The sequence below is a fragment of the Mus musculus genome, chromosome 12 (assembly GCF_000001635.26).
Source record: "Mus musculus strain C57BL/6J chromosome 12, GRCm38.p6 C57BL/6J".
NCBI lineage: Eukaryota > Metazoa > Chordata > Mammalia > Rodentia > Muridae > Mus > Mus musculus.
The window spans coordinates 80,166,614-80,189,818 of NC_000078.6; the positions used below are offsets into that span (position 1 = coordinate 80,166,614).

A 23,205-nucleotide genomic window follows, 5' to 3' on the forward strand; every position below is an offset into this window, starting at 1 on the left:
ACATCCACGTGTCAGATGACCACTTTTGAGAGCTGGTTCTCTTTACCATGTGGGTCTCAGGGATCAAACTTGGGCCTTCAGGCTTGGCGGTAGGGGCCTACCCATTGACCTACTTTCAAGTGATTCTCCCTTCTGAACAGAATCTTTAGATTGGCCACAGCCAACACTCATGCTCCATACCCATTTACCATCACTTTATAACAGCACCACTTAATGAATGGGAACCTGGCAAAGAGCCAGCCCACCATTTTCAGGAGGCACAGCCAGGGATTTTAAAACCGCCCCCAGGCAGAACTCCCCAACTCGACATATCTCTACTTGCAAAGTTATTTTAACCATGATCGCTCTTGCTCTGCTCTGTAGTCTTGGAAATTCTAACAACAGGCTCCCACCACCACCATATATTCTTAGACAACAAATGATAAATTGGAGCTTATCATCATATATGTTTGGATATGGGGGGAATGCTGGCAATCTGCATTGTCATTGAGTCCCTGCAATGACCAACAGCTACTATCTGTGGCACATTTTGGGGTCTCAAGGGATTGAATTCAGGGCCTGGCATAGGCTGGTTGTACACCCTGCCACCAAGCCCCAGTACTCTATGGAACACTTAGAGTAGGAAAGAGGACTACAACCCTGACACAATCCAAGCTGTCCCCTGCAGCAAAAACAAAATGGTCGGGGTCACAGAGAAGTCACAGACAGCCACAGAGAACCAAGAAAGCTGGGGGTTTTCGTCAGGGGCTCTTTCATGCGCTTGTTAGCTTTCCCCTGTACATAGAGGAGGCCATCTTCTCCTCTTAAAGAAGTGAGAATGTACCAAACCAGGCTCAGAAATCTAGAGGTGGGTGAGGACAGGTACCCCACACCATTCTTGACACAACCCACCCCCACTTCTGGAAGTCAGCCAAAGGAACAAGCAAAGTAATGTCACGGGAGTGTTGTTTTAATACAGTCTGTGCCAAGCAACATCATAATCTCCAAGTTTGTCCTATCTTTAATAGGCAATATTCAAAATTAAAAAACATAACAACTCTGCAGTCATAAAACAGGCCAGCCACACTTTTGAAGAGACTGAAAAATGAGAAGCCATGAATTATCTTCTTTGAAAAGCAGCCATTTCAAAAGGTTTTCTTTAATATCATAAAATATTCTCATGGACAAGTGAGCTAGCAAACACACATGCACCAATGTGCCTCTGATGAGAGTACCCACCTACCCCACCCCCAAGTGGGCATGAAATTAGAGAAATGAATACAGCAGACAGAACAGGTAGGAGGAAAAAACTTCAGTAAAAAGAATGGAATATAACTTTGTGCTTGGTTATTTTCCTATGTCACAACAAAAACATTTCGGTGCAAATAGTTAATTTTTCCTCTTTTCCATTTAAGACTGGTGGAGAAAAAAATACTTTTTTTTTTATAATAAAATATGTAGTTTTTTGTTTGTTTTTTTTTTTCTTTTTAAAATTTTTTTTTAACGTAACTTTTTTTTTATCCTTTTTTGCAGAAAATAATTTTGTAAACTGTCACTTTGTGGGCAGGGAGGCTTGATGCCGCCTGGGTCGGAGCTCTGCCCCCTTGGTGGCTGAGCTGAAAATAATGAACCCAGCCAGCCAGACTGGGCGGAGGAGGAGGAGGAGCAGGGTGGGGCGCACGCGCAGAAGGCCGGGGGTGGGGGGGTGGTGGAGGGAGGCAGGGGCGGGTTAGAGGTCGCTCTCGCCATACAGTGCCGTGGAGAAGGACATGTAGTCTAAAGCACCGGGCACGGAGTCGGGGCCCGCGTAGGGGGCCATTCTTGCGATGCAGTACTCGGCTTGGTCAGGGGGCAGCTCACGGCGCAGCTCATCCTCTGTGATGTAATTCTGCGGAGAAAGCATGGTCAGGGTCGGAAACCTCGGCAGCGGCCGGAAAGCAACGCGGCGTTGCCGCAACTATTAGGTCGTAAACTTGCCGGGAATGTTAAGTACCCGTGTTCTAATTTCCTCGCTCTACTTGATCTGTAGAATACGTGCGTGCATACATATAACAGAGACATCCGTGTGTATGTACATATATATATTTAAGTGCATATTATATATTTACAAGTAATATATCACTTGTATATGGTATTTTAAACACGTCACGTTTTCCATTTTAGTATCTACTTCAACTTCCTTCCAAACCTATTTCACTCGGACTTTTTCATTCATCCTACCGATTTACAGTAACCACCCACTGTCTCAGCGTCAGCACATCCTACCTTATCTCCAGCCAGGATCTTGAAGGAAGCCATGACCTGATCTGCAGTATCAGTATCTGCCGTCTCTCGGGACATAAAGTCGATGAAGGCCTGGAACGTCACTACCCCCAAGCGGTTGGGGTCTACAATGCTCATGATTCGGGCAAACTCTGCCTCTCCCTGGAGGAGACAACCAACCCACACCTGTCACCCTAACGGCCTACTGGGGCATCTCAAGTGTACCTCCAGCTCCAAGTTGCCTATGGTTGGAACAGGAGGCACAACAGACATCTGATCTGGCTTGGGTTGCCCCAGGGTGAGAAAGTGACCCAAACGTTGTGAGTCTCAGGACTTCCCACCCCCTGCAGAGCTCTGGGTTTCACTTACAGAAAATGATGGGTAGTATTAATTATAATGACGATAACTTCAACAATGGCTAACTAACACTCATACAGCATGTATTATATAGGCCAGCTAATATTCTAAATTCATCTTATCATCACAACTGAATAAAATCATAGTATTCCCATTGTATGGGAAATCTGAGGCCCAGACAGGGTAAGTGACTTACCCAAGGTCACATGGCTAGGAGGTAGGGAGCTAGGATTAGGACGCAGGCAGTCTAGCTCCAACATATGCTGTTTCCTTAACATGACAAGTGTGCCAGACAAGTACGCAGTCCTTGTGATCACTTTATTTAACTCTTACAACCACGTTGTGAGGTTTCCTCACTACATCTGAGACCACAAGCTTTGATAGCAATGTGGAATTTACGGAGTATACTTCTAGTCTAGCCTTTAACCCTGCTGGGCATCCCATGGGCTCTGTACTTGGTTCAGTGGACACCTGTCTATCCAGCTAAGGTCCTATCCAGCTCAGCTGGATGCAGAGGGGACAAAACAAGGTTAGCGAGAGGCCTGGGTCAAGACCGAGTGGTGGCAGGTCTGGATGGAGCTACTACCAGGGCAGAAGTATAAACCACCATTGTCATGTAAGACAAAGTAGAATTATCATTCTATAAACCTTGGGGTTGGCCGTCCACAGCTGGTGTTCACTGTGGGAGTGAAAAAGCCCTTTCTCCACAGAAAGTACCATAAGATAAACTGGTTCAGAGACCATGATGAGGAGGCTAAGCCTCCCAGCCACACCCTGGCCCCATGGGTGGTCTGGTTTTCAGGTGCCATCTTCCCCAAGGATGGCCATAAGGGACTCCCCCGAGGAGGGCAGTTCTAACCTAAGAGCCTTTGTCCACCATTACTAAGACTTAGCTTCTCCAGTCAGGTGGCTGCCTCCCGGCCAAGGCAACTTTAGAAAGCCTGGCAGGCGGAGGAGGGGGTTTACGTTACCATGTTGTAACCCATGGAGATAAGGCAGGCGCGGAAATCGTCTGTGTCCATCATGCCCGTCTTCTTCTGTAGGGCAGTGGCGCCAAGACACAGGAGGGACAGACAGGTGGGAGGAGGAGGGGCCAGCCAGAGGCCAGGAAGACAGTGGAAAGGAATGACCCAGTTTATGGTACGAAGAATAGGAGTAGCCGAAGAATGTAGGAGGAACATGTTGAAGGAGGTCAGAGCAAAGAAATGCAGAAGTCCAGTCCACAGATGAGATGTGGCGAGGGAGAGGAGGCGGACACCCAAGCAGGTTCCCAGGAAAGATAGCCGAAGGCAGAGGTCAGAAGTCAGAGGAACCGGACAGTGGGCAGGCAGGGAGAGCAGAAGAGGATGAGCCCCGTGGCCCACAGGAAGGGGGACAGGGAGAGTCAGACAGAGAGAGAAGAAAAAAAGGAGAAATGCGTTATTTCTCGCCCCGGAGGCCACCCTTGAGCGTGCTCCATGCAGGAGGCGAGTACCTGGGGGTCGTTGCCAATATCATAACCCAAGCTGATGAGGCAGGCTTTGAACTCTTCGGGACCCAACGTGCCGGAGTGATCCTGGGGCCGTGGTGCGCCAGGCAGCGAGCCATGCGGTGCCAGGGAAGAGGAGGCCGTGAGGGGGGTGGGGGAGGGTGGGCCATGCCCCGGGGTGGAAGGTGGTGTGTGTGGGGAGACACGGGGACAAAGGCATGCGGATGGATGGAGAGGGTGGAGGGGAAGGGTGGGGGAAACGGGAAATAAAAATGCACACAGTTAGACACACAGACAAGGCTCCAGAAGGGGGCCCTGTCCCTGGAACACAGTCCTGCTCGGGAAAGCAGGGCCAGAGGGGGAACATGATGAGCCACAAGGGTGAGAAGCTCCCAGAAGTGCCCCAGGTGACCTGATGTCTCCCAGAACCCCCCCACCTCACCAGGTACCTGGAGGGCAGTGAAGCAGGCAGGGTGGGGGAGAACACCTGACCTCATGCCCACCTCCCTTGTGGCTGTCCCCAAGCTTAGGGCACTGGCAATGTGCAGCCTACTGACAAGGCAGCCTATCCTGCAGCTGACACGAGAACCCAGGATAGTGGACGCTAATGTCCTCAACAGGTCCCAAAGGCAGCCTGGGTAAGAGCAGAGTCTCTTTTGGTTCCTTTGTCCCAAGGCAGAGGTAAGGGACAGTCCCCACAGCCACAGGCACAGAGCTTTACTGGTGGCTCTGGCAGTATCTTTTCCAAGGGTTAATTTCTCACAGGAGACAGAGTCAAGAATGAAGAGGGGCTTTCCCCTCCTCACCCATTCTTTCTAGGAACGCTGTGAAGGTTTACAGGGCAAAGTGGGATTGCTAAGGTCAGCTCAGAAAGCCTGGCTCTGTGGGATATACTGAGTCAGGGCAGGCTGTTCACAGTTTCTTCCTCTCTGTCCTCCTCCTCCTCCTCACCTACCCAAGGACCAGGCTTATGCCCTGGGCAATGCCCTCCAGGGCTCTGGGTCGGGGGTTGGAGGCCACTCTAGGTGAACAAGAACTGGGGCTCTCACCCGGTCAAAGTGGTTGAAAGAGGCGCGGAATTCGTTCATCTGTTCCTGGCTGATGCCTTTGGCATCCCGGGTCAAGATCTGGTTCTCCACTTCATTGATGGTCCTGGCAATGGTGGTGAGCAGCTGCTCCCAGCCCACACGGATATGCTAGAAGCAAGAATCAAGCCCATCAGAAAGGAGCGCCAGGTCTGGGCTCCAGGCTGTCCAACTAACTATCCCTCCTCCCAACTCAAACATGGCAGAAGTAGGGGCTAGAGAGATGTCTCAGTGGTTAAGAGCATTTCTTGCTTTTCCAGAGGACCCAGGCTCAATTGTAGGACCCCTATGGCAGCTCACAACCATCTATACTTCTAGTTCCAGGGGATATATCCTCTTCTGGCCTTCTCCGGCACCAGGAACAGACACGGTGCACAGACATTCACTCAGGCAAAGTACTCATAGCCATAAGATAAAGACCAAAAAAAAAAAAAAAACCAAAAAAAACATTTAACTTGATCTTCTATCTATAGTTACAGTATCACCATCAGGAGGGACACATCACACCCTATCAGGATGGGAGGCCTGAAAGAGGCCAGAAAGAACAGGCCTTTGCCTGAAAAAAAAAAAAAAAAAAAAAGCTACAAGATCCGGATTTACCATTGGAACTCTGCTAGTGAAGGAAGGTAGATTTTGTGGTGGGAAAAGCTAAAAAACCAGAATGCCCCCATCCCAGCAAGACCTACCCCGCAGCCACACATACAGACATATACATCCACAAATAAACCTTTGAGGGAAACCCACACAGCTGGCACCACATAATGGCCTTCTGATCAGTGACAAGTCAAATACACCACGGTGGTCTCAAGTGGCTGCATGGTAACACTGCAGCCAATGAAAGCACACTCTGATATTTGAACAAAGAGGAGACCACTTAACGAGGCAAACCTCAGAACATATCCTGTTATTAAGGGATGAAGAGCTCACATCATTTAGGAAGTACCTAAGCCAGTGATGTCTTGAGCCCATAGCATCATAATCACTGGGGAGTGCTTGTTACAAACCAAGGCTCATTCAGTTCCAGCTAGGGACCAGATGTGCATACTTGCAACAAGTTGTCTGGCATCCAGAAGGTACAGCAGATTGAAGGTGCAGAGTTTCAGGGGCAGAGAGCATAACCCTCCTTCTCCTCCTCCAGCCTGATTCATTGGGAGATGCTACCCCAAATGGAGGCTAGGAAGAGGCCAGGCCTATTTACCTCCATGTTGTAGTTGGTGTGCTTATTGTCAAAGATAAGTGCCTCCTGGATGAGCTGGTGGTCGCACTCCAGCTGGTCAATCTTTGGCTTGTAATTGACGATGCTCTTCTCATACTGCCGCAGGTGGCTGAGTTGGTCCTCCAGGGTGCCGTGCATCTCAATGGAAATCCTCCCAATCTCCTGCTCATCAGAAGGAGATGTCTTGTCATACCAGCCTACTCTGCACTCCTGGGGCAGGGACCAGTCCCTAGTCACCTCTCCTAGCTATCTTCCAAGCCCTAAAGAGGTTAGCACTGGCAATACAGAGCAGGGAAAGCTATTTAGCGTGGACGTTCCTTGATAGGGAAGCTGCATCCTATACTTATACCCAACCATCTCCCATCTATCTATGTTGAGCAGGGCCCCTCTTATTTCTCAGTTCCCCTGATGGGTCTTCTCTATAACCCTGCTGTTTTGCCTCCTAGGATGGATGTCCAATTCCTACTGATCCCCATTCGTCCCCGGGTGCCAGGCCTAATGCATACTTCTGCCAGCCACTCACTCATTTAAGTGGTTCTTGGTGAAGGCAGTTTTGTTCATTCGGCTCAGTCCTGTTAAAAACTTATCAAGCATTTACAAGTAGAGTCTTGGGGATCCATGTCCATGAGCGTGTGTGCATGTATGTGCGTATGTGTACACCCACACAAACTTGGCATGGACGCTGTGTACAAGATGTTCAGTGATCACATCCTGGCTACACTCCTTCCCTGATCGATCCTCTCCATCCTACGAAATATTTCTATACTTGTCGAGAGGCTCGGCTCTCTGAAAAGAATCATGCTCACTGACAGGAGAGCGGTAATAGAGACAAGAAAACCCAGAGAGGGCCTGAGCTGACCAAGGTACTCAGTTGCTCTTCCTGTGGAATTTTCATAGGTAGTTCCTTAATAGTGTCCTACTTTGCTCCAATCTGACAAAGGGAGCAAACTGTCAGCAGTCAGCATCCCCTGCAACTGAATAATCACAGGCTTGGACCTGGGACATCATGGTCCTTCCTAGTAAGCAGGTGACTGGCTGTAATGGTGTTAAGTAGGAAGAGAAAGAACATTTCCAGCCTGCTTCCCAATGTAAAACTCACCTCCATCTTGGTCTGGATCCAGGGCCCAATGACATTGGCTTGTGCGCCAAACTGTTTGCGTAGCCTCTCATTGTGCTGCTGCCTTGCATGTTCCTCTGTGAGAGCCTGGTCCCTCCGGGGCACTAGCTGCCGTACCTGGGGTGGGAACAACCAGCAACTCTGTGGGTGGGCCAGATACCTCAAAGGTGAGGAAATGGGGGTCATTCGAGTGGCAAGGGAAAGGGAAAGTCAAAATGCAGCAAGAGTGAAGATGTCAACTTGGTCTAGAAATTCATTCACTGATAAAGAAATGAAGACCACTGAGATAAAGATAAAAATCTTGCCCTTAAGAAATGTGTGATGGTTTAGCCTATGCCTGTCCGTTCAGCCTATTAACTCACATGGTCCCATTTGCCATTGATCTCCTGAGGCGTGATGGTTGTATAGGGGTTGGTGCCTGCCATGTTGACATGATAGGTCTGGACGATCTTGGACACTTCATTGTGGATGCCCAGAATGGCGAGGCGCTCCTTGTCTGCATCCGGGAGGGTGGCCTTGAACTGCTCATGGGCTGTGGTCAGTCCCTAGATAGACCATGGCATGATTAGTACTGAGACTCAAGGGAGGAAGGGCTCCTCTCCTCAGACACAGTAAACGAAGTGAATCTAAGAGGTAGCAAGTCCCACACCTAGTGAAGAGCTGGAGGCATCAAACCAGGTTCTTATGGCAGAGAACCAGCAAGGCAGGCTAGCCTGAGAAAGGCAAAGGCAGAGCCAGCCAGGAAACAGCTGTGTTCTGAGTTGAGGGCTGGTACACTCAGTTGTCACCACTGGGAATGTTCAACACCATACCATCAGATCAGTCATGTGGGGGTGGGGCGAGCCCTGCTTCCTAGGGAACCTCTTATAACACTAGCTCCTTCATCTTCCTGCAAAAATCCCTCTTCCTTCCTCTACCTTGAGAATGTTAGGATTAAAGACATGCATCAACATACTCATTTTATGCAATGGTTGGAACTGAACTCAGGGCTTCATGTATGCTAGGCAAGCATGCTACTAACTGAGCTATATCCTTAGTCCCTGCAAACTTTTTAATCTAATACTCTATAGTGACATAAAAGATTGAGGAAGATGGGAGCCAATGGGAGCTCCAAGGTTAATGTTAGAACTCAAGATTTAGGATATGGTATATAATAAAGTCTACATTTTTGTGTGCACAAAAGAAAAGGTACAAAGAACACATAGATAAATGCATTTGTCTGTATACACAGAGACTCTAATCATACTACTTAGCCCTGGAAAGGGGAACAGGGGGCCAGAAAGAGTTATGGGAAAGAAACCTTGCCTTAGCACCCCTTTATCTTTAAGATATTGTACTACGGGGCTGGTGAGATGGCTCAACAGGTAAGAGCACCCGACTGCTCTTCTGAAGGTCCTGAGTTCAAATCCTGGCAACCACATGGTAGCTTACAACCATCCGTAACGAGATCTGACTCCCTCTTCTGGTGTGTCTGAAGACAGATACAGTGTACTTACATATAATAAATAATAAATAAATCTTTAAAAAAAAGATATTGTACTACACACACACACACACACACACACAACACACATATATACCTTATCAAAATAATTCAAGTGCTGGACTGGGTATGAAGACATACTCCTTTAGTCCCAGCACTTGGGCAGCAGAGGCAGGAGGATTTCTGTGAGTTTGAGGCCAGCATGGTATAGATAATGTGCTCCAGACTTCCCAGAAGCACATAGTGGATACAAAGATCCTGTAGGGGTAAGAGGCTGGAAAGATGACTCAGCAGTTAAGAGCACTTGTTGCTCTTACAGAGGGCCAATGTTCCGTTCCCGGTACACATATGACTACCAACAACCACCTGAGACTCTAGTACCAGGGGAGTCTGGGTGCTATATGTAAGTGGTGTACATGCATGCAGACAGGCAAAACAACCATATACACAACATAAAAATAAAGAAATCTTTACAAACGCGTGACCTCATATGCTAACACTATTAATCTATGGAACCCTTAGGACGTTGCCCCTCAGTTTATCCTAAGAAGGACCAGACTCTTGGAGTTACCCACCTGGATCTCCTCGATGGTATGTACGATGAAGGTGTCCTGCAGGTCCTCCATGGCTCCCTCCATCCAATTGTTGAAGGGTGCAGCCCTCTTGGCGTACTCTAAGTAGAGCTGGTCGATGGTTTCCAGCAGCTTCTCTGTTCGCTGAGAGTATCAAGGGGGGTGGAATGTTTAGCAGAGTGACACCCAGAGTCAGCATCCCAACAACCCCAGCATCTTGGTCTAGGAGCACTGGGACTGGATGAGGCAGAAAGAACCGGCTCTTGAGTGGCTCTGAGTCTTGGTTGTCAATTGACAGGGCATCTCACCCTAGAATCGCATGTCCTGGCCCCAGGAGGGTCTGGTTTACAGAGTAGGACAGCTCTTGGAGGGCTGGAGCTGCAAGATGAGCTAAATTCTCTGCGGTGAGAATTCTGGTTTCTTTAAAAACACAGAATATGCACCTGTTGCAACCCCAGGTGTGGACCCGGGGCTGCTCTAGGTTGTCCACAGCAGTTGGCTACAATTTCCCTTCGTGTTCTAGCAGGGGTGTGATTTTGTGAGCTGCAGATAGTTTCTGCAGATGTGTGACATTTGAAATTCTGGGGACTTCTGACAGGGTATATAAATGCCAGGGCCCCGAGAGGCGTTGTAGGTCAGTGGTTGTTGTGGTTTGTTAAAATAGTTGTGTACAAAGAAGAAACAATAAGAAGTTAGATAACCTAATGAAGGTTTGAAGGCGAAGATCAAACTTGGCCCAAAGAGCTCAATGCCCCCAAATAGCAGGAAGTGGTCTACCAGTAACATTACCCCCTTTCCTCTCTATCCCTTTTCTCTCCTACCTAGTGTTAGGGGGTAGAAGAGGTGGAAGAAGAGGGGTAGAGAAGAGTGGAAGAAAGAAGTACCCACAAAGTAGCCCAAAAAAAGTCCAGCAACAGATCTACACTCACACATTCTGGTCAAAGTGAGTCATTCCAACAACAGGTCAAGAGCTAGGGATGGTGCAGGGAATCATGGGAACTCATAAAGGCAAAGAACCAAGGGGGAGGGTCCTACCTCTAAAGCTTCCCTCCGCTTCTGAGTGAGAGCCCCTAGATTGTCCCACTGGTCACAGATCTTTTGGCAACGAGCGTTGACACTTGGCGAGTCATAGTAGTCCAGCTCACTGTGGAGTGGGATGAGACAAAGGGTTAAGTGACAGTGACACAGGTGGGCAACTAGAGAGCTGTGGGGGACTGTTGTTCCTGTTCCTGGGCATGTTAGGAGCACTAACAGTGCTGGGGGAACTGAAAGTGCTCTCCTCCACACACCATTTGCACCCTCCCATCCCTGCCTCTACTGGAAGCAGGGACGGTGGCTGCCCCTCCCCAACAGTCCCTGCTCCAACCAAAGTTGACGGTGACTCTAACGACCAATGACAGGAAACTGCTGAGGTTCCAAAAGAAAAGTTCAGAACCATGGACCAAGGCTTGGGAGCTGGGCATGGTGACTCATGTCTGTCATCTTAGCACTCTCCTGAGAGGCCGAGACAGGAGGATTGTCGCATGTTTGAGGCTACCCTGAGCTACACATTGAGTTCTAGGCCAACCTAGGCTACAGTTTGAACCCTGTCTCAAGAGAAAACCAAAATACAAAATCTGGGCTGCCAAGAAAAGGCACACGTGTGTGCAAGCCTGAAGACCTGAGTGATGCCCTGGAGCTCACAGTAAACAGAGAGAAGGAACCACTCTTTCAAGTTGTCCTCTGACCACCATTGCATCATGGCATGCATATAACACCCCCCCCACACACACACACAAAATTTAAAAACAAAGCAAAAAGTAAAAAAATGTGGTAACCAAACCCCATTAATTTTTTGCAAACCAAAAACTATTAATTAACAGGCAAAAATCAAATAAAATAGGGTGTGGGCACCCTTTGGTCTTGCTCCGGTAGTAGGTGATAACCAAATGTCTGCACAAGAATGAAATGGCTGGTGCTCTCTCTCACCAGGAAGGGGCCCTGCCTTCCGTATTGCCTCCTTCCCACATGGGCACAACTCTACACCCCACCCCCCAGCACCATCTGTCTGCGCATTCCCTGATTTCCCACCCTCATCCACAACAGCTGAGAAAGCAGATCTCAGCCTCATGCTGGGGCACCAAAGGGAGAGAGGTCAGAGCGGGCGTACTTAAGCTCCTGGGCAATGGCCGCAATCTGCTCCACGCGGTCCTGGTGGGCAGCCAGATCACTCTCAAAAGCCTCGTGCTTCTTGAGCAAGGCCTTGATCTCGGACAGGGTGGCTGTCTCATAATCCTTCTGCCGAAGCATGGCTTCTTTGCCTGGGGGGGGGGGGTGGGGGGTGGGGGGGAGGGTTAGAGAGTGGGGGTGGGGGGAGAACACGGGTGAGCACAATCAAGGCAAAAATGTTTAGTCTAGTTGTCCAACTCTTGAGCCCAGAGGCTCTGCTTGTCAGGGTATTTCCCATGGAGGTGCTCACTGTGCAGCAATCTACAGGGACGACATGCAGCAAGAATGTCCAACTATGGGGAGGGACTGGAAAGGCCACTGCACCCATGGAAGATTTCCAGACCATTAAAACTACTTGTATATGAAGGTTACACGGGAATATGGAGAGATGCATGAAGCCAGACATTCACTTTCTAACATCAGGAAACACAGCAATATATGCTGTATAGAATAACCAGGAAAACCCAAACCAAACCAAACCAAGCCAAGCACTCCATCAGTGCCCAGGTTTAGAATGTCCCTGGTCCTGTGGGTGAGTCCTGAGAGCCCTGCGGGGGGTCTGCTGTCCCAGACATTCTCAGTGTAGTCAGTGATCTGCACTCTCTGCTGCTCACATCCACTGGTGGCTAGAGACTTCTCAGACCATCACCAATGTCCCAGCCTAGGGCAAGGGCAGCTCTTGTATTTTTGAGCCTGTTCTCAGAAGAGGAAGGTAGGGATGAAAAATGACCTCCCTAAAAAGCTTCCAAGCTGCCTCAGGAAGGACCCTCTCAGGGCAGGGGCAAACTTAGTCTTGCTTACGTGTAACATCCTCTGTGCCTGGGCCACCGCAGGATGTTCATACCTTCTTGATCCGTGAGGCTAAGAGCTGTGCTCAATAGTAAAGCATTTCTTTATGGTATTGAATCCCCCACCCCCATTCCCCTTTAAAATCATAATACAGTAAGTTTAGATTTAATTTACAAATAAACCCATTTATCTATTGCAATATAAATTATGTTTTCTGCTTTAAAACTATTTAGCAGCACACACTATCAGAATTCCTATTTTGGCTTCATGGTCTTCCTGGGTACAGTGGTCCTTTAAGATCTGTAGGGAACTCATTTCAGGACCACTCAGAATATCAAAATCCCAACATGCTCAAATCCCTTATATAAAATGACACTAATCTCCATATATTCTCCCCTATACTTTAAACCACTCAGGTTGCTTACAGTATAAATGCTATATAGCCAGCTGTCCATCCATGTTCTTTAGGAATTATGACAAGAAAACATAAGCTCAACATAGCCATAATTCCTCTTTGTTCTTAGTGTTTTGCTTCAAAGTTGGTTAAATCCAGAGACATAGAACTCATGGATGTGAATATTTACTTGGCCAGATGTCTCCAACAGAGCTTCCCATTGCTCTTTGGGGTACCACACCCAACCTCCCCAGCTTGTCCTGAGGTGGATATCACCACGGATACCCCTGTGTACACACAATTTCCTCCATGGTTAGGGTTAACTCCTTAGTCTCAAGAAATGAATTCCTGTTGGGTGTGGTGGTACAAGCCTTTAATCCCAGCACTAGGGGGGAGAGGCAGTTGGATCTCTGAGTTCCAGGACAGCCTGGTCTACAGAGCTCCAGGACAACCTGGTCTTCACTGTGAGTTCTAGGTCAGCCAAGGTTACATGATGAAATTGTTTCACATCAAAACAAAAATAAAGTAAAACAAAAAATACAAATGAGGGCTGGTGAGATGGCTCAGTGGTTAAGAGCGCCGACTGCTCTTCCGAAGGTCTCGGAGTTCAAATCCCAGCAACCACATGGTGGCTCACAACCATCTGTAACGAAATCTGATGCCCTCTTCTGGAGTATCTGAGGATAGCTACAGTGTACTTACATATAATAATAATAATAATAATAATAATAATAATAATAATAATAATAATAATAAAAAATACAAATGAGTGAATCAGGGCCATCTCTACCATTCCTGTCCACTCTGTACCTGCATGTGTACTTAATTATATGGGATCCTCAATCCGCCCACTTAGCTGGGTGTTTTCTTATCAAGCCAGGCCACTCCCAGATGGCTATAGAATGTGATCCTCCCAGTTTACCAAAGGAACATGACCCAGGGCTGAATAAAGCATTCATATGGCACCAGTGACCACTGGCTCTGCCTCAGGGGCTCCAGCCAATATGGCAGGCAAAGTGCGAGAAAATGGGCAGGAGACATTCTACACTCTACACCAACGGTACTTCTGCTGTGACCCTTTAATAACAGTTCCTCAGGCTGTGGTGAGCGCCCCCCCCCCCCCCCCCCGCCCAACCAGAAAGTTATTTTTGGTGCTACTTCATAACCGTAATTTTGGTACTGTTATGGATTATAAATCATCTGTGTTTTCTGATGGTCTTAGGCGACTCCTGTGAAAGGGATGTTTGACCTCCAAAGGGGTCGAGACCCATAGGTTGAGAACAACTGCTCTAACCCAAACCAGCTTCTGAGGAAAAGCCCCGTCCTGTATGACTCTCTCTTCAGTTAACCTAGATCATCACTAAGCAGACACCAGATGGCCAGCCTAGACAACTACACAGGAGGGACATTAACACCTACTGGTCAGAAATTTGGAAATAGACAATTTGATCATGCTTCTCAGGGACTGAGAGCCACCCTGAAGGACTTGGGAAAAATTAATGGTGGTAAAGCGAACAAGGAACAAGTAGTGCTCTCACAAAACTGCTCTCAGGGATTCTTCTCAGCATGCCTGCGACCTCGCCATTAAACCCTTACAGTCCTAGGAGGTCAGTTCTAAGAATGTCCCCACTTTACAAACACAGAAACTAAAGCAACGGAGGTTAGTGAGCTTGTCTACTGCCAGGGAACTCTGCAGAGACAGATAAGATGCCATCCACAAAAGCAAAAGAAGAGAGTCCTAGCTGGTGGTGGGCTGGGTGGGAGTTGGGGGCGGGGGGGGGGGGGCGCGGCGGGGGCGGGAGCCAGCTCTGCCTCACCATCCGTCCAGGCTTCATGGATGGAGGCCTTCTGCCGGAACTTCTCTGCCAGGTGGTCCAACCTCTCTAGCCTCCGGATCTCATTCAGCAGCCACTCCTCGTAGCCCTTCTCGGCCTGTTCCAGGCAGCCCCAGGCATTGTTGATATCCTGCAGAGATGGGAGGCAGGGGCTCAGAGAACCTGGAGAAGGCTACAGCCTTCCAGGAAGAGATGCTTCCAGATCTTAGCACCCGTGCTCACCACAGTCAACTGCCTCACCTCTCCTCTAGCCATTAGCATTTCCCTGACTCTTGGATAGGGAGTGGAATCTGAGTCCACGTGGGCCATCCAGCTATGGAGCCCCCCTGCATTGACCAGCTTCCAACAGGATCCCTGCTAGTCTCAGAGGTCCAAGATCAAGTCAGAGGACCAGACCAATTAAGAAGGAAGCAATCTGATACACAGATCCAAGATTTACATCATCCAATTAAGCCAAGGGACCCAGATCCTGGACATCAGGCTCTGGAGAGTAGCTTGGATGAGAGAATCAGCCACGATCACGGAAAGAAAGAAATGCATGTGCCCTTTGCATAAGGCTCCCAGCTGGCACAGCTAGAGCAGAGCCAGTTTGAGCACCATTCTCCTGGCCACACACCAGGCATTTATTTGCCCCACATCAGAGGCACTCCCTCTATTTCTCAAGAGTACCTGTTAGCTCACAGTGACTTTAACAACCCCCAAAACATCTGATTAAGCCCTGGACTTTAAAGGACTGGTATTCCAAACTGCTTGCATGACAGACACACAGGCCTATTTTCTCTGTGCAAGACCACCTTGCTCCTGCCTCCTCCCACTTGGCCTGTCCTCTCTGGTCCTGCTCAGTATGTCTGGATTTTGTTTGTTCTGTTTTTGTTATTATTGTTACTCGTTGTTTGAAGGGATAAAAGGTTCTGCCTCGATGACTCTGCCCTGTAATTTCCTGGCTCAGAAAGTCATGGAGAAGGATAAAGATGAAGGGATGGCAAAAAGACAAAAGGGGACATAATGGAGGAGCACTCATGATACAGAAGATTGATTGCAATATTAGGGTTTCATTTTAGTTTTCCAGATAAGGCCTAGCTATATATCCTGGGCTGGCCTCAAGCTTGCTGTGATCCTCCTGCCTCAGACTCCCAAGAGCTAGGATTACAAACATGTGTCCCACCCAACTTGTTATAGGTGTTCTTGTTTGAAAGAATCTTATATAAAACATACTTTAAGAGCCACTTAAAATTATATTTATACATAAAGATTAAAACTGGACTTGGTAGCATAGGCCTGAAATCCTAGCAACTTGGAATGCCAAGGCAGGAGAATCCAAAGTCAAGGTCTTCATGGGCTACAGGGTAAGTCTTAGGCCAGCTTGGATGAGTTTATAAGACCCTATTCTCACAGAAAAAAAAAAATAGGGCCTGGGAATTCGGCCTTATATCAGAGCACTTGCCTAACATTCATGAGGACCTGGGTTACTGGGATCCAGTGCCTAGGATCAGAAAATAATAGTAATAGTAAGAAGAAAATAAATTTTAAAAATCTTTTCTAATTAAAACAAAGTATATAGTAGGTAGTAAGATTATAAACATCTTCTAATTTTAAATATTTTACTTATTAGCATATTAGAACCATACTAAAAAAATGATTTTTATTTAAGATAACAAAAGTAGGTTTGTTTTGCTTTGGTTTTGCTATTGTTATTTTATTTTGAAAGTACTCGAGGTTATATGAAATTAAAAATTAACATTACAGTTTGGTTCAGTATGACCACATATTCTGTTTAAAACTTTTTTTTTTTTTTAAGGTGTAGGGAAGTTTGGAATACTCTGGGGTTGAGTTGGACAAACCTGAGCTAGAACAGTCTGGGGGGAAAGTGGCTGTCCCTTTGTGCTTGGGCTCACGCATGTGTGGTAGAATATAAGAAACACGGACTATGTTTGTAGGTAGAAGAAAACCCACCTCCATGCAGTTGGGGGATGGAGGTGGCCAGGCAGGCCCCAGACTTGCCCCTGGCACTCACCGAGACCATCCTGCCCTCGGAGGGCATGAAGGCAGGCCGGTTGCTGAGCCGCAGCTTGGTCTGCAGCGTGTTAAAGTTGATCTCCAGCTGGCACTTCTCCTGCACCTTGGGCGGCTTGTGCAGGCGTCTATAGTCTCGGAAGTCCTCCAGCTTCTGCTGCATGGCATGCATGGTGTTCTCAGGCACCCGATTCTCCAGCCATGGGATGGTGCGGCGGATCCACTCCAACAGCTACAGTGGCAAAACAGAGGAAAGGCACAGGGTAAGGATGCGCAAAGGCCAGCTTGCCTTTCTTCCACTCTCCCTTCCAATTACCTACAAAGACCTCACCATGGCTTGCAGCAAGGCTTCTGGGTGCTTCCTCCAAGTTGACCAGGATATGGTCAATTCAGAGCCCACACCCCTCATCTTCTCTGCCCTGATACGGGAAGAACCAAAGAACCACAGGATTCTCTAAGAGCAAGGAGACCTGAGCTTAAGTCTAGCCAGGCCTCAGTTTCTTCATCTACACCAAGCAGGGGTGTAATAGAATGGGAACCTCTGGCTCCAAAAGAAAGAGGCTGGCTTCTGGGACAGCCTATATTTCTAGCCTGGAGCCATGGTGAGGGAGAGGAAGAAGATCCAGGATGGATGACAGGAAGCATACGAACACCTGCATGATGCCAGGCATGACCCACAAAGTGACTCACAGGAATACTACATAGTCAAGTGCTACTATCACCCCCACACTATGGAGGAGGCGCCCAAGGCTCTGCCAGGTCACGCAGCCTGCTGTGGTGACTGGCTGAAGCAGTGAAGCAGGGATTAAAGCCAGGGCAACTGGCTCTCACTCAGCTGGAGGGCAAAGCCACCGAAAGGCCAGGGGAGCAGGTCAAAGGGCTGGATTCTGTCACGGAAGAAGCACCTTAGCCCAAATGGTAGCTGGTCAGCTGATCGACTGCTTCCCATCCTGTCCCCTGCTGGCCTGACTACTAAGTACTAAGTACTGCTAAGTACCAAGCCTGAGACAGTACTGAGCCCTCTCAGGCACATGTCTTCTAAGTACTTGGCATAGCCCTGTACTATGTAGTTCAGGCAAAACTTCCCAAGGGGCAGTTTACCAGACTGCAAATGCTTCTAAGATCCCAGGTCTCAACTCCCATTCAGTAAGTGAAAGAAAAAGCAAGAGCCAGAGAGGCGAAGGCATTTCCCAGGCCCACTGTAGCCCAGAGACCATCTTTCCTGTTTTCACTTCTGCTCTCCCAGAGGCCCAGAACCAAGCTGCCCTGTGTTAACTGTGATTGGATCATGCACTACACCAGCCTGGGACTGTGCCCACAGAATGACAATACAGGTACAGATCCTGGGAGCTTCACTCTCTCAGGGTGTCATACATGGCCTAGCTGGGGCCAAGGTAGAACAGAGGGGTACCCACATCACTGGCCAGCTTCTCATAGTCTTCCATAAGCTGCTCGTTCTCTTGATTGACCGCCAACACTTTGCAGATGCGATTGGCTGCTGTTTCTGCCTGGAAACGAGATAGAGAAAGTCATGACCAGCCTGCCCCAGCAGCAGGGGTACCTAGACACACCTGTGCCAACAACCCCTTCCACCCTGCTATCCTATGCGGTTGGAAAGAAGCCCCTGAGGCTCCAAGTCACATCCCCCCTCCCTCCACTGGCTTCTGCATCAGCACCTCTTTGCCAGCCCTGGACAAGGGTTGATTTTCATCACGCATGCTGGGAAGAAATGAATCAAGTAACTGAGGCATCCAAAATCTCAGGCCAGGGGGAAAAACGAAGAAACTCATGCCCAGCCTGGAATTCCAGGAGTCACAGGACTTGGGATTTTGAGCTGGATTTGATGGGATTTTGAAGATGTGAGTCTTCAAGTCTGAAAGCCTGAGGAGAAAGTGCTGGCTGATAGTGAAGTCTCTCAGTCAGGACTCCTGGCTCAAAGCCCTTTAGAGAAAAGCCAATGTTGTGGCAGTGCACAGAGGATAAGATGTAAGGCATAAACCAGCACTGGTGCCAAGCCTAGGAAACCCAGAGCAAATACTGATGACTCAACTAAGATCACACCGTGCACCAAGCACTGGGCCACGACAGACCAGAGATTGTCCTCAGCATAGAGAAGAACAAGGGATGGAAAGGTAACTAGCCACAAGGCCTAGCCCCATGAGACTCGGCCTCTGGAGGCTGGAAAAGATGCTCTGTATTCAACAGCAGCAGGGACCCTGTGCTCCAAATCCACTTCAATGAAGTGAATTTGGTTATTTTGTTTGGTTGGGTTTTTTTTTTGTTTTGTTTTGTTTTTTTTTTTTTTGAGATAGTGTCTTATCATATAGCCCTGGCTTTCCTGGAACTCAACTCTTGTAGACCTGGCTGGCCCCAAATTCACAGAGCTCTGCCTGCTTCTGCCTCTGTGCTGGGTGTAAAGGCATTCGCTACCATGCCTGGCCCACTTGAGTGGTTCTGAAGTTGAGTTGCTTCCTTATACATATGCCAACCGTACACTTTGATTTCAAAGCTCTTTCGGGACCACAAGGTAGAAAGGAGACAGTTTAGGTATAAGGGACAATGCCTATGAGCCTGTGAGAAGGTAGATTTGAACTCTGAGACCCTAGGACAGGTGACCTGGTGTAAGAGAAAAGGCTGAAAAACCCAAATTTGGTTGATGAACAAAAAGATCTTCTGTTATCACAAAATGAGACCGAGTGTGAAGAACTTCCCAGGAACCGGATGGAAAGACTATGACATGTGGCTTTTTCCGAGAAGAGTTTTTCAAAGAGGAAATGCCAACTAAATCCCATACCTGGTGGGTGAGTGTTCTGGGACCCATAAGGGATGGGACAGAGCAAAAGTGTCCTAAAGCTCTCCCAAGGGAAACATCAAGAGTCCATCCTACAGTGTGGGCGCTAGAACAGCTGGGACTCCAGAAGGAGAGCATGGGAGTAAGCAGAGGGGTCTAACAGTCATCTGGACAGGGGCTCTGGGACTCCCCACTCTCACGAAAGCAAGGCCTCCTCAGCCATCATCCCTGCCCTCAACTCAACCCTGTCCTGGAGATGGCATGGCCCTTTGTCACACAGATGTCCTGCTTGTCATCCGTCTTGAGAACCAGTGAGTAACTGTGGTGAATTACCTGAGGCACTGAGGAAACTGTTGCTTCCCAGGAGCCTGCCCCAAAAGGCAGGATCCATGAAGCTGGCTGAGGTGATGATGTGCCTGGTGTTACCAAAACTACTGCTGCTCAAGTTAGGGCAGAGGACCACAGGCAACCAGGAGGTGCTACAACTGCAGGGACTGCCATTAACAAGTCATGGGTAGGACCCCCCACCCCCATTGTAGATAAACAGGCTGGCCCGGAACTTAAGGTTCTCCTGCCTCATACCCCAGAGAACAGGGATTACAGGTGTGCAGCACCACGGTAGCTTGCTGCTATAGTTTCTAATGTAATTAGAAATAAATCTCACCTTAAATGTGCTGTCCTCCAGATGCACCCTGAAATCCTGGGCTCGACAGCCATAAACTTCCACTTGTTTGCCAAGTTGGTAGGCTGAGTAGGGTCTAAGTTTGCATCTATTTTTTGGCTATCCTGGAACTTGTTCTGTAGACCAGGCTGGCCTGGAATTCAGAGATCCACCTACCTCTGCCTCCCTAGTGCTGGAATTAAAGGTGTGCACCACCACTGACTGGCTAGAGTTTGTACAGCTTTGCCAAGGCCTGTGGACCATTCCACAGCCAAAGACAACACCTTTGGATGAAATCTGGGGAAGACTTCCACCTGTAACTCCTGGAGGCTTTCTGCAAGGATCTTACCCTTTTACAAACAAAGCCTACATCCTGGCTTGTCCTTTTTGGGCTAGCCTCATCAGGAGAGAGAGCCTGAGGCCTCTACCAGCATGCCAGAAGAGCCTTCCTGCCTTCAGTGAAGTCAAGCCAACAGAACGCAAGAGTGCTTTCTTTATAAAGGGTCAGTCTGTGAACACCTGTGGGTTACCTTTAGGGATAGTAGTCCTCTGATCTTTGAGAAGCAGGTTCTTGAAAGACAGAGGCTGTCCTCAGAACACTGGTTCTCCACTTCCTTGGCAACCCTGAATAAGCCTTCCAGGGGCATAGGTGACACGTGCTCTCAGGCGGCCTCCTAATGAAGGGAGGCTTGTCACAACCAACTAACCTCAGTCAAAGAGGCGAGACAAGTCAGCTTAGCTGGCCCTGCAGCCCTCACTCATGGAATGAAGGGAATCAGACTGCAGACGGCAACAGCAGCCATCCCAAACATCTGACTTCCCCTCCTCAAAGCTACAAGAAGCCCATGGCATGGTGGGAGCTGGAGTTGTGGTAGGGGGGCAACAGCAGCACCAGGGAGGGACTTGGCCCAGGAGAGGAAAGAAATGGCCCTGAGAGAAAGGCGGAGATGGAAGCCACCTCAGAGTCAGGCTGGCTTCTGACTTTGGGTTTTCTGTGATGGAATGGGCTATTCTAAAACCCATGCATGAACCAGGCTGCCCAAGTCTTTCCAGATGACAGACTGCTTGAGATCATATGTAAGCAAACATAGATGCCAATGAGCTGAAAAAAAGACTCCAGAGGAAGGGGCCAGATGTGCATATTTAGTCTCTGTGACCACTTTCAACCATACTATGTGTTCAACTTAACATACAAATTATTTGTTTACACAGGGTTTCTCTAGGTAGCCCTGGCTGTTCTAGAACTTGCTATGTAGACCAGGTTGCTCTTGAGCTCAGCGATCCTCCTGCCTCTCTGCCTCCCAAGTGCTGGGATTAGAGACATTATTACTCACCACACCTGGCCATACAACATTTAATTTTATATTATGATTGTTTTCAAAGCCATGAACCATTGTTCTTAGAGACTTAGAAATCCCATGCCAAACTTCCACCCTGATAGTCAGAGTGCCAAGTCACTTGAGACAGGTCCATCTATAGAGAGGCTGTCACCAATTAAGGTGTTATCAAATATTCAAACTCGGCCAAGTGACATACCAGGGCTCCATTAACCACAGTCCGTATGTATGACTACGACAGGGATCTCCTTGTTGATGCTTGTAGTAAATTTCCCTAATTCCAGCTTGAATTACCTTTCCATCCTCCCCAGTCTGCTAACTACTACTGCCTAGTCTATCCCTTCCCCTGCCTAATCTACTACCCTTCCCCTGGGTTTGCTAAGCCCAGCAGATCATGGCTTCTAGCCCCAGAAAGGAACTTCCCCAAGACAAGCAGGCTGGGATAGGTTTGGGGACACATATCTGTTCCTCTACCTGTGCCTCAATTTCCTCCAGAATTCCCTGTTCAGTAGTGACCTAGTGGTGACCTTGAAGCTTCTGCCTTAGCTGTGCTGACCTTTGCCACCACTGTTAGTAACTCCTTAGTGATGGTCTCTGCCCGTCCCTAGTGGTACCCAAGCCTTTCCTGGGAGCACCTTATCTCTGTGTAAGCCTCCAAGCTCCAAGCCGATGCTCACAGCATCCCGCAGCCCCACAGCTGTCTCTTCAGCACAGACCCGCTGCAGTGCAAGCCCTGCTCTGAGCACTGCCTCAGATAGCATCTGTGAACGGGGATACTCTTTATCCCTTAGAAGGTTTACACTAGTGGAGCGAGTGGTTGATGGACAGGTGGGTGGATGCAGGCAGCTCCACCTGTCCCTAAACAACCAGAAACACCCGCATCAAATCAAGTCTTCCCATTCAAAAGCCAGTCCTAGAAATAGCTCCCAAGAGACCCCCAACAGCACTAGCAGCATAAACAAAACCTTGACAAACAAAACAATGCTCTCCACCCATCCTTAAACCTGGGCAGGGAAGGGAAGCAAGGAACCAGAACCCAACCCAGCCTGCCAAACCGCAGTCGGTCCTCACCCAATGAGGGCAGTCTCTCGGCAGCTGTGGCCACCATATGCTTGCACATCAATGTACACAGACACTTGCACATGGCTATTAGTGGGGATCTTTCTACTTCTATTATGTCTGACTGGCCAGGGAAAGGTGTGGAGAGGAGGGCGAGCCATGGATATAGTTCTGGAAGGTGTTTGTCATGGTGACTCGCCACAGAGGGAGTCAAGACAAGAGTGTGGGATGCAGAAGGGCTCCTTCATCTCCTCACCCTCCCACCAGAAGTTCGAATCCCTCCAGAGCAGATCTTTCTAGACAGGTGCTGCAGGATGAGTCTTGTTGAGGTCTCTGACCAGGAGACCCAAGGATCAAACAGGGCACCCCACACTCTGCCACACTGTCTGTGCTCCCACTCTGAGGTATGGACAAAAGCATGAAATGGTGGCAACAGGGATGAAGAAAGGGAAGAGAGCACAGTAAAGGGGGGGGGGATTTCAGAGGAAAAGCCACAAAAATCCCACTCTCTCCCCAACACACAGGAGATACCCTTCCATGCCATGCATCTATCTGTGCATGCACATGTACACACACACA

General features: G+C 48.6%; 1 protein-coding gene across 9 annotated transcripts in view; it reads right to left on the reverse strand.

Annotated features, from left to right (window-relative positions):
- Nucleotides 1–928: 928 nt before the first annotated feature.
- Nucleotides 929–23,205, reverse strand: part of Actn1 (actinin, alpha 1) — a 92,879-nt gene continuing 70,602 nt past the window's right edge. For 4 of the 9 annotated variants that reach the window (XM_030246514.1, NM_001379075.1, XM_006515389.2 and 1 more), the window contains 14 exons: nucleotides 18,194–18,286; nucleotides 16,780–17,010; nucleotides 14,748–14,895; nucleotides 11,689–11,839; nucleotides 10,575–10,683; nucleotides 9,543–9,683; nucleotides 7,847–8,029; nucleotides 7,467–7,601; nucleotides 6,350–6,529; nucleotides 5,116–5,262; nucleotides 4,073–4,153; nucleotides 3,570–3,635; nucleotides 2,245–2,403; nucleotides 929–1,867 (listed from right to left, as the gene is read on the reverse strand). In XM_030246514.1, coding sequence (XP_030102374.1) covers nucleotides 1,709–1,867; nucleotides 2,245–2,403; nucleotides 3,570–3,635; nucleotides 4,073–4,153; nucleotides 5,116–5,262; nucleotides 6,350–6,529; nucleotides 7,467–7,601; nucleotides 7,847–8,029; nucleotides 9,543–9,683; nucleotides 10,575–10,683; nucleotides 11,689–11,839; nucleotides 14,748–14,895; nucleotides 16,780–17,010; nucleotides 18,194–18,286 — 1,983 coding nt within the window. In that variant the 3' untranslated portion in view covers nucleotides 929–1,708. The remainder of the gene's footprint in view (nucleotides 1,868–2,244; nucleotides 2,404–3,569; nucleotides 3,636–4,072; nucleotides 4,154–5,115; nucleotides 5,263–6,349; nucleotides 6,530–7,466; nucleotides 7,602–7,846; nucleotides 8,030–9,542; nucleotides 9,684–10,574; nucleotides 10,684–11,688; nucleotides 11,840–14,747; nucleotides 14,896–16,779; nucleotides 17,011–18,193; nucleotides 18,287–23,205) is intronic. The other 5 variants (NM_134156.3, NM_001379076.1, XM_006515385.2 and 2 more) reach the window with 2 other exon arrangements.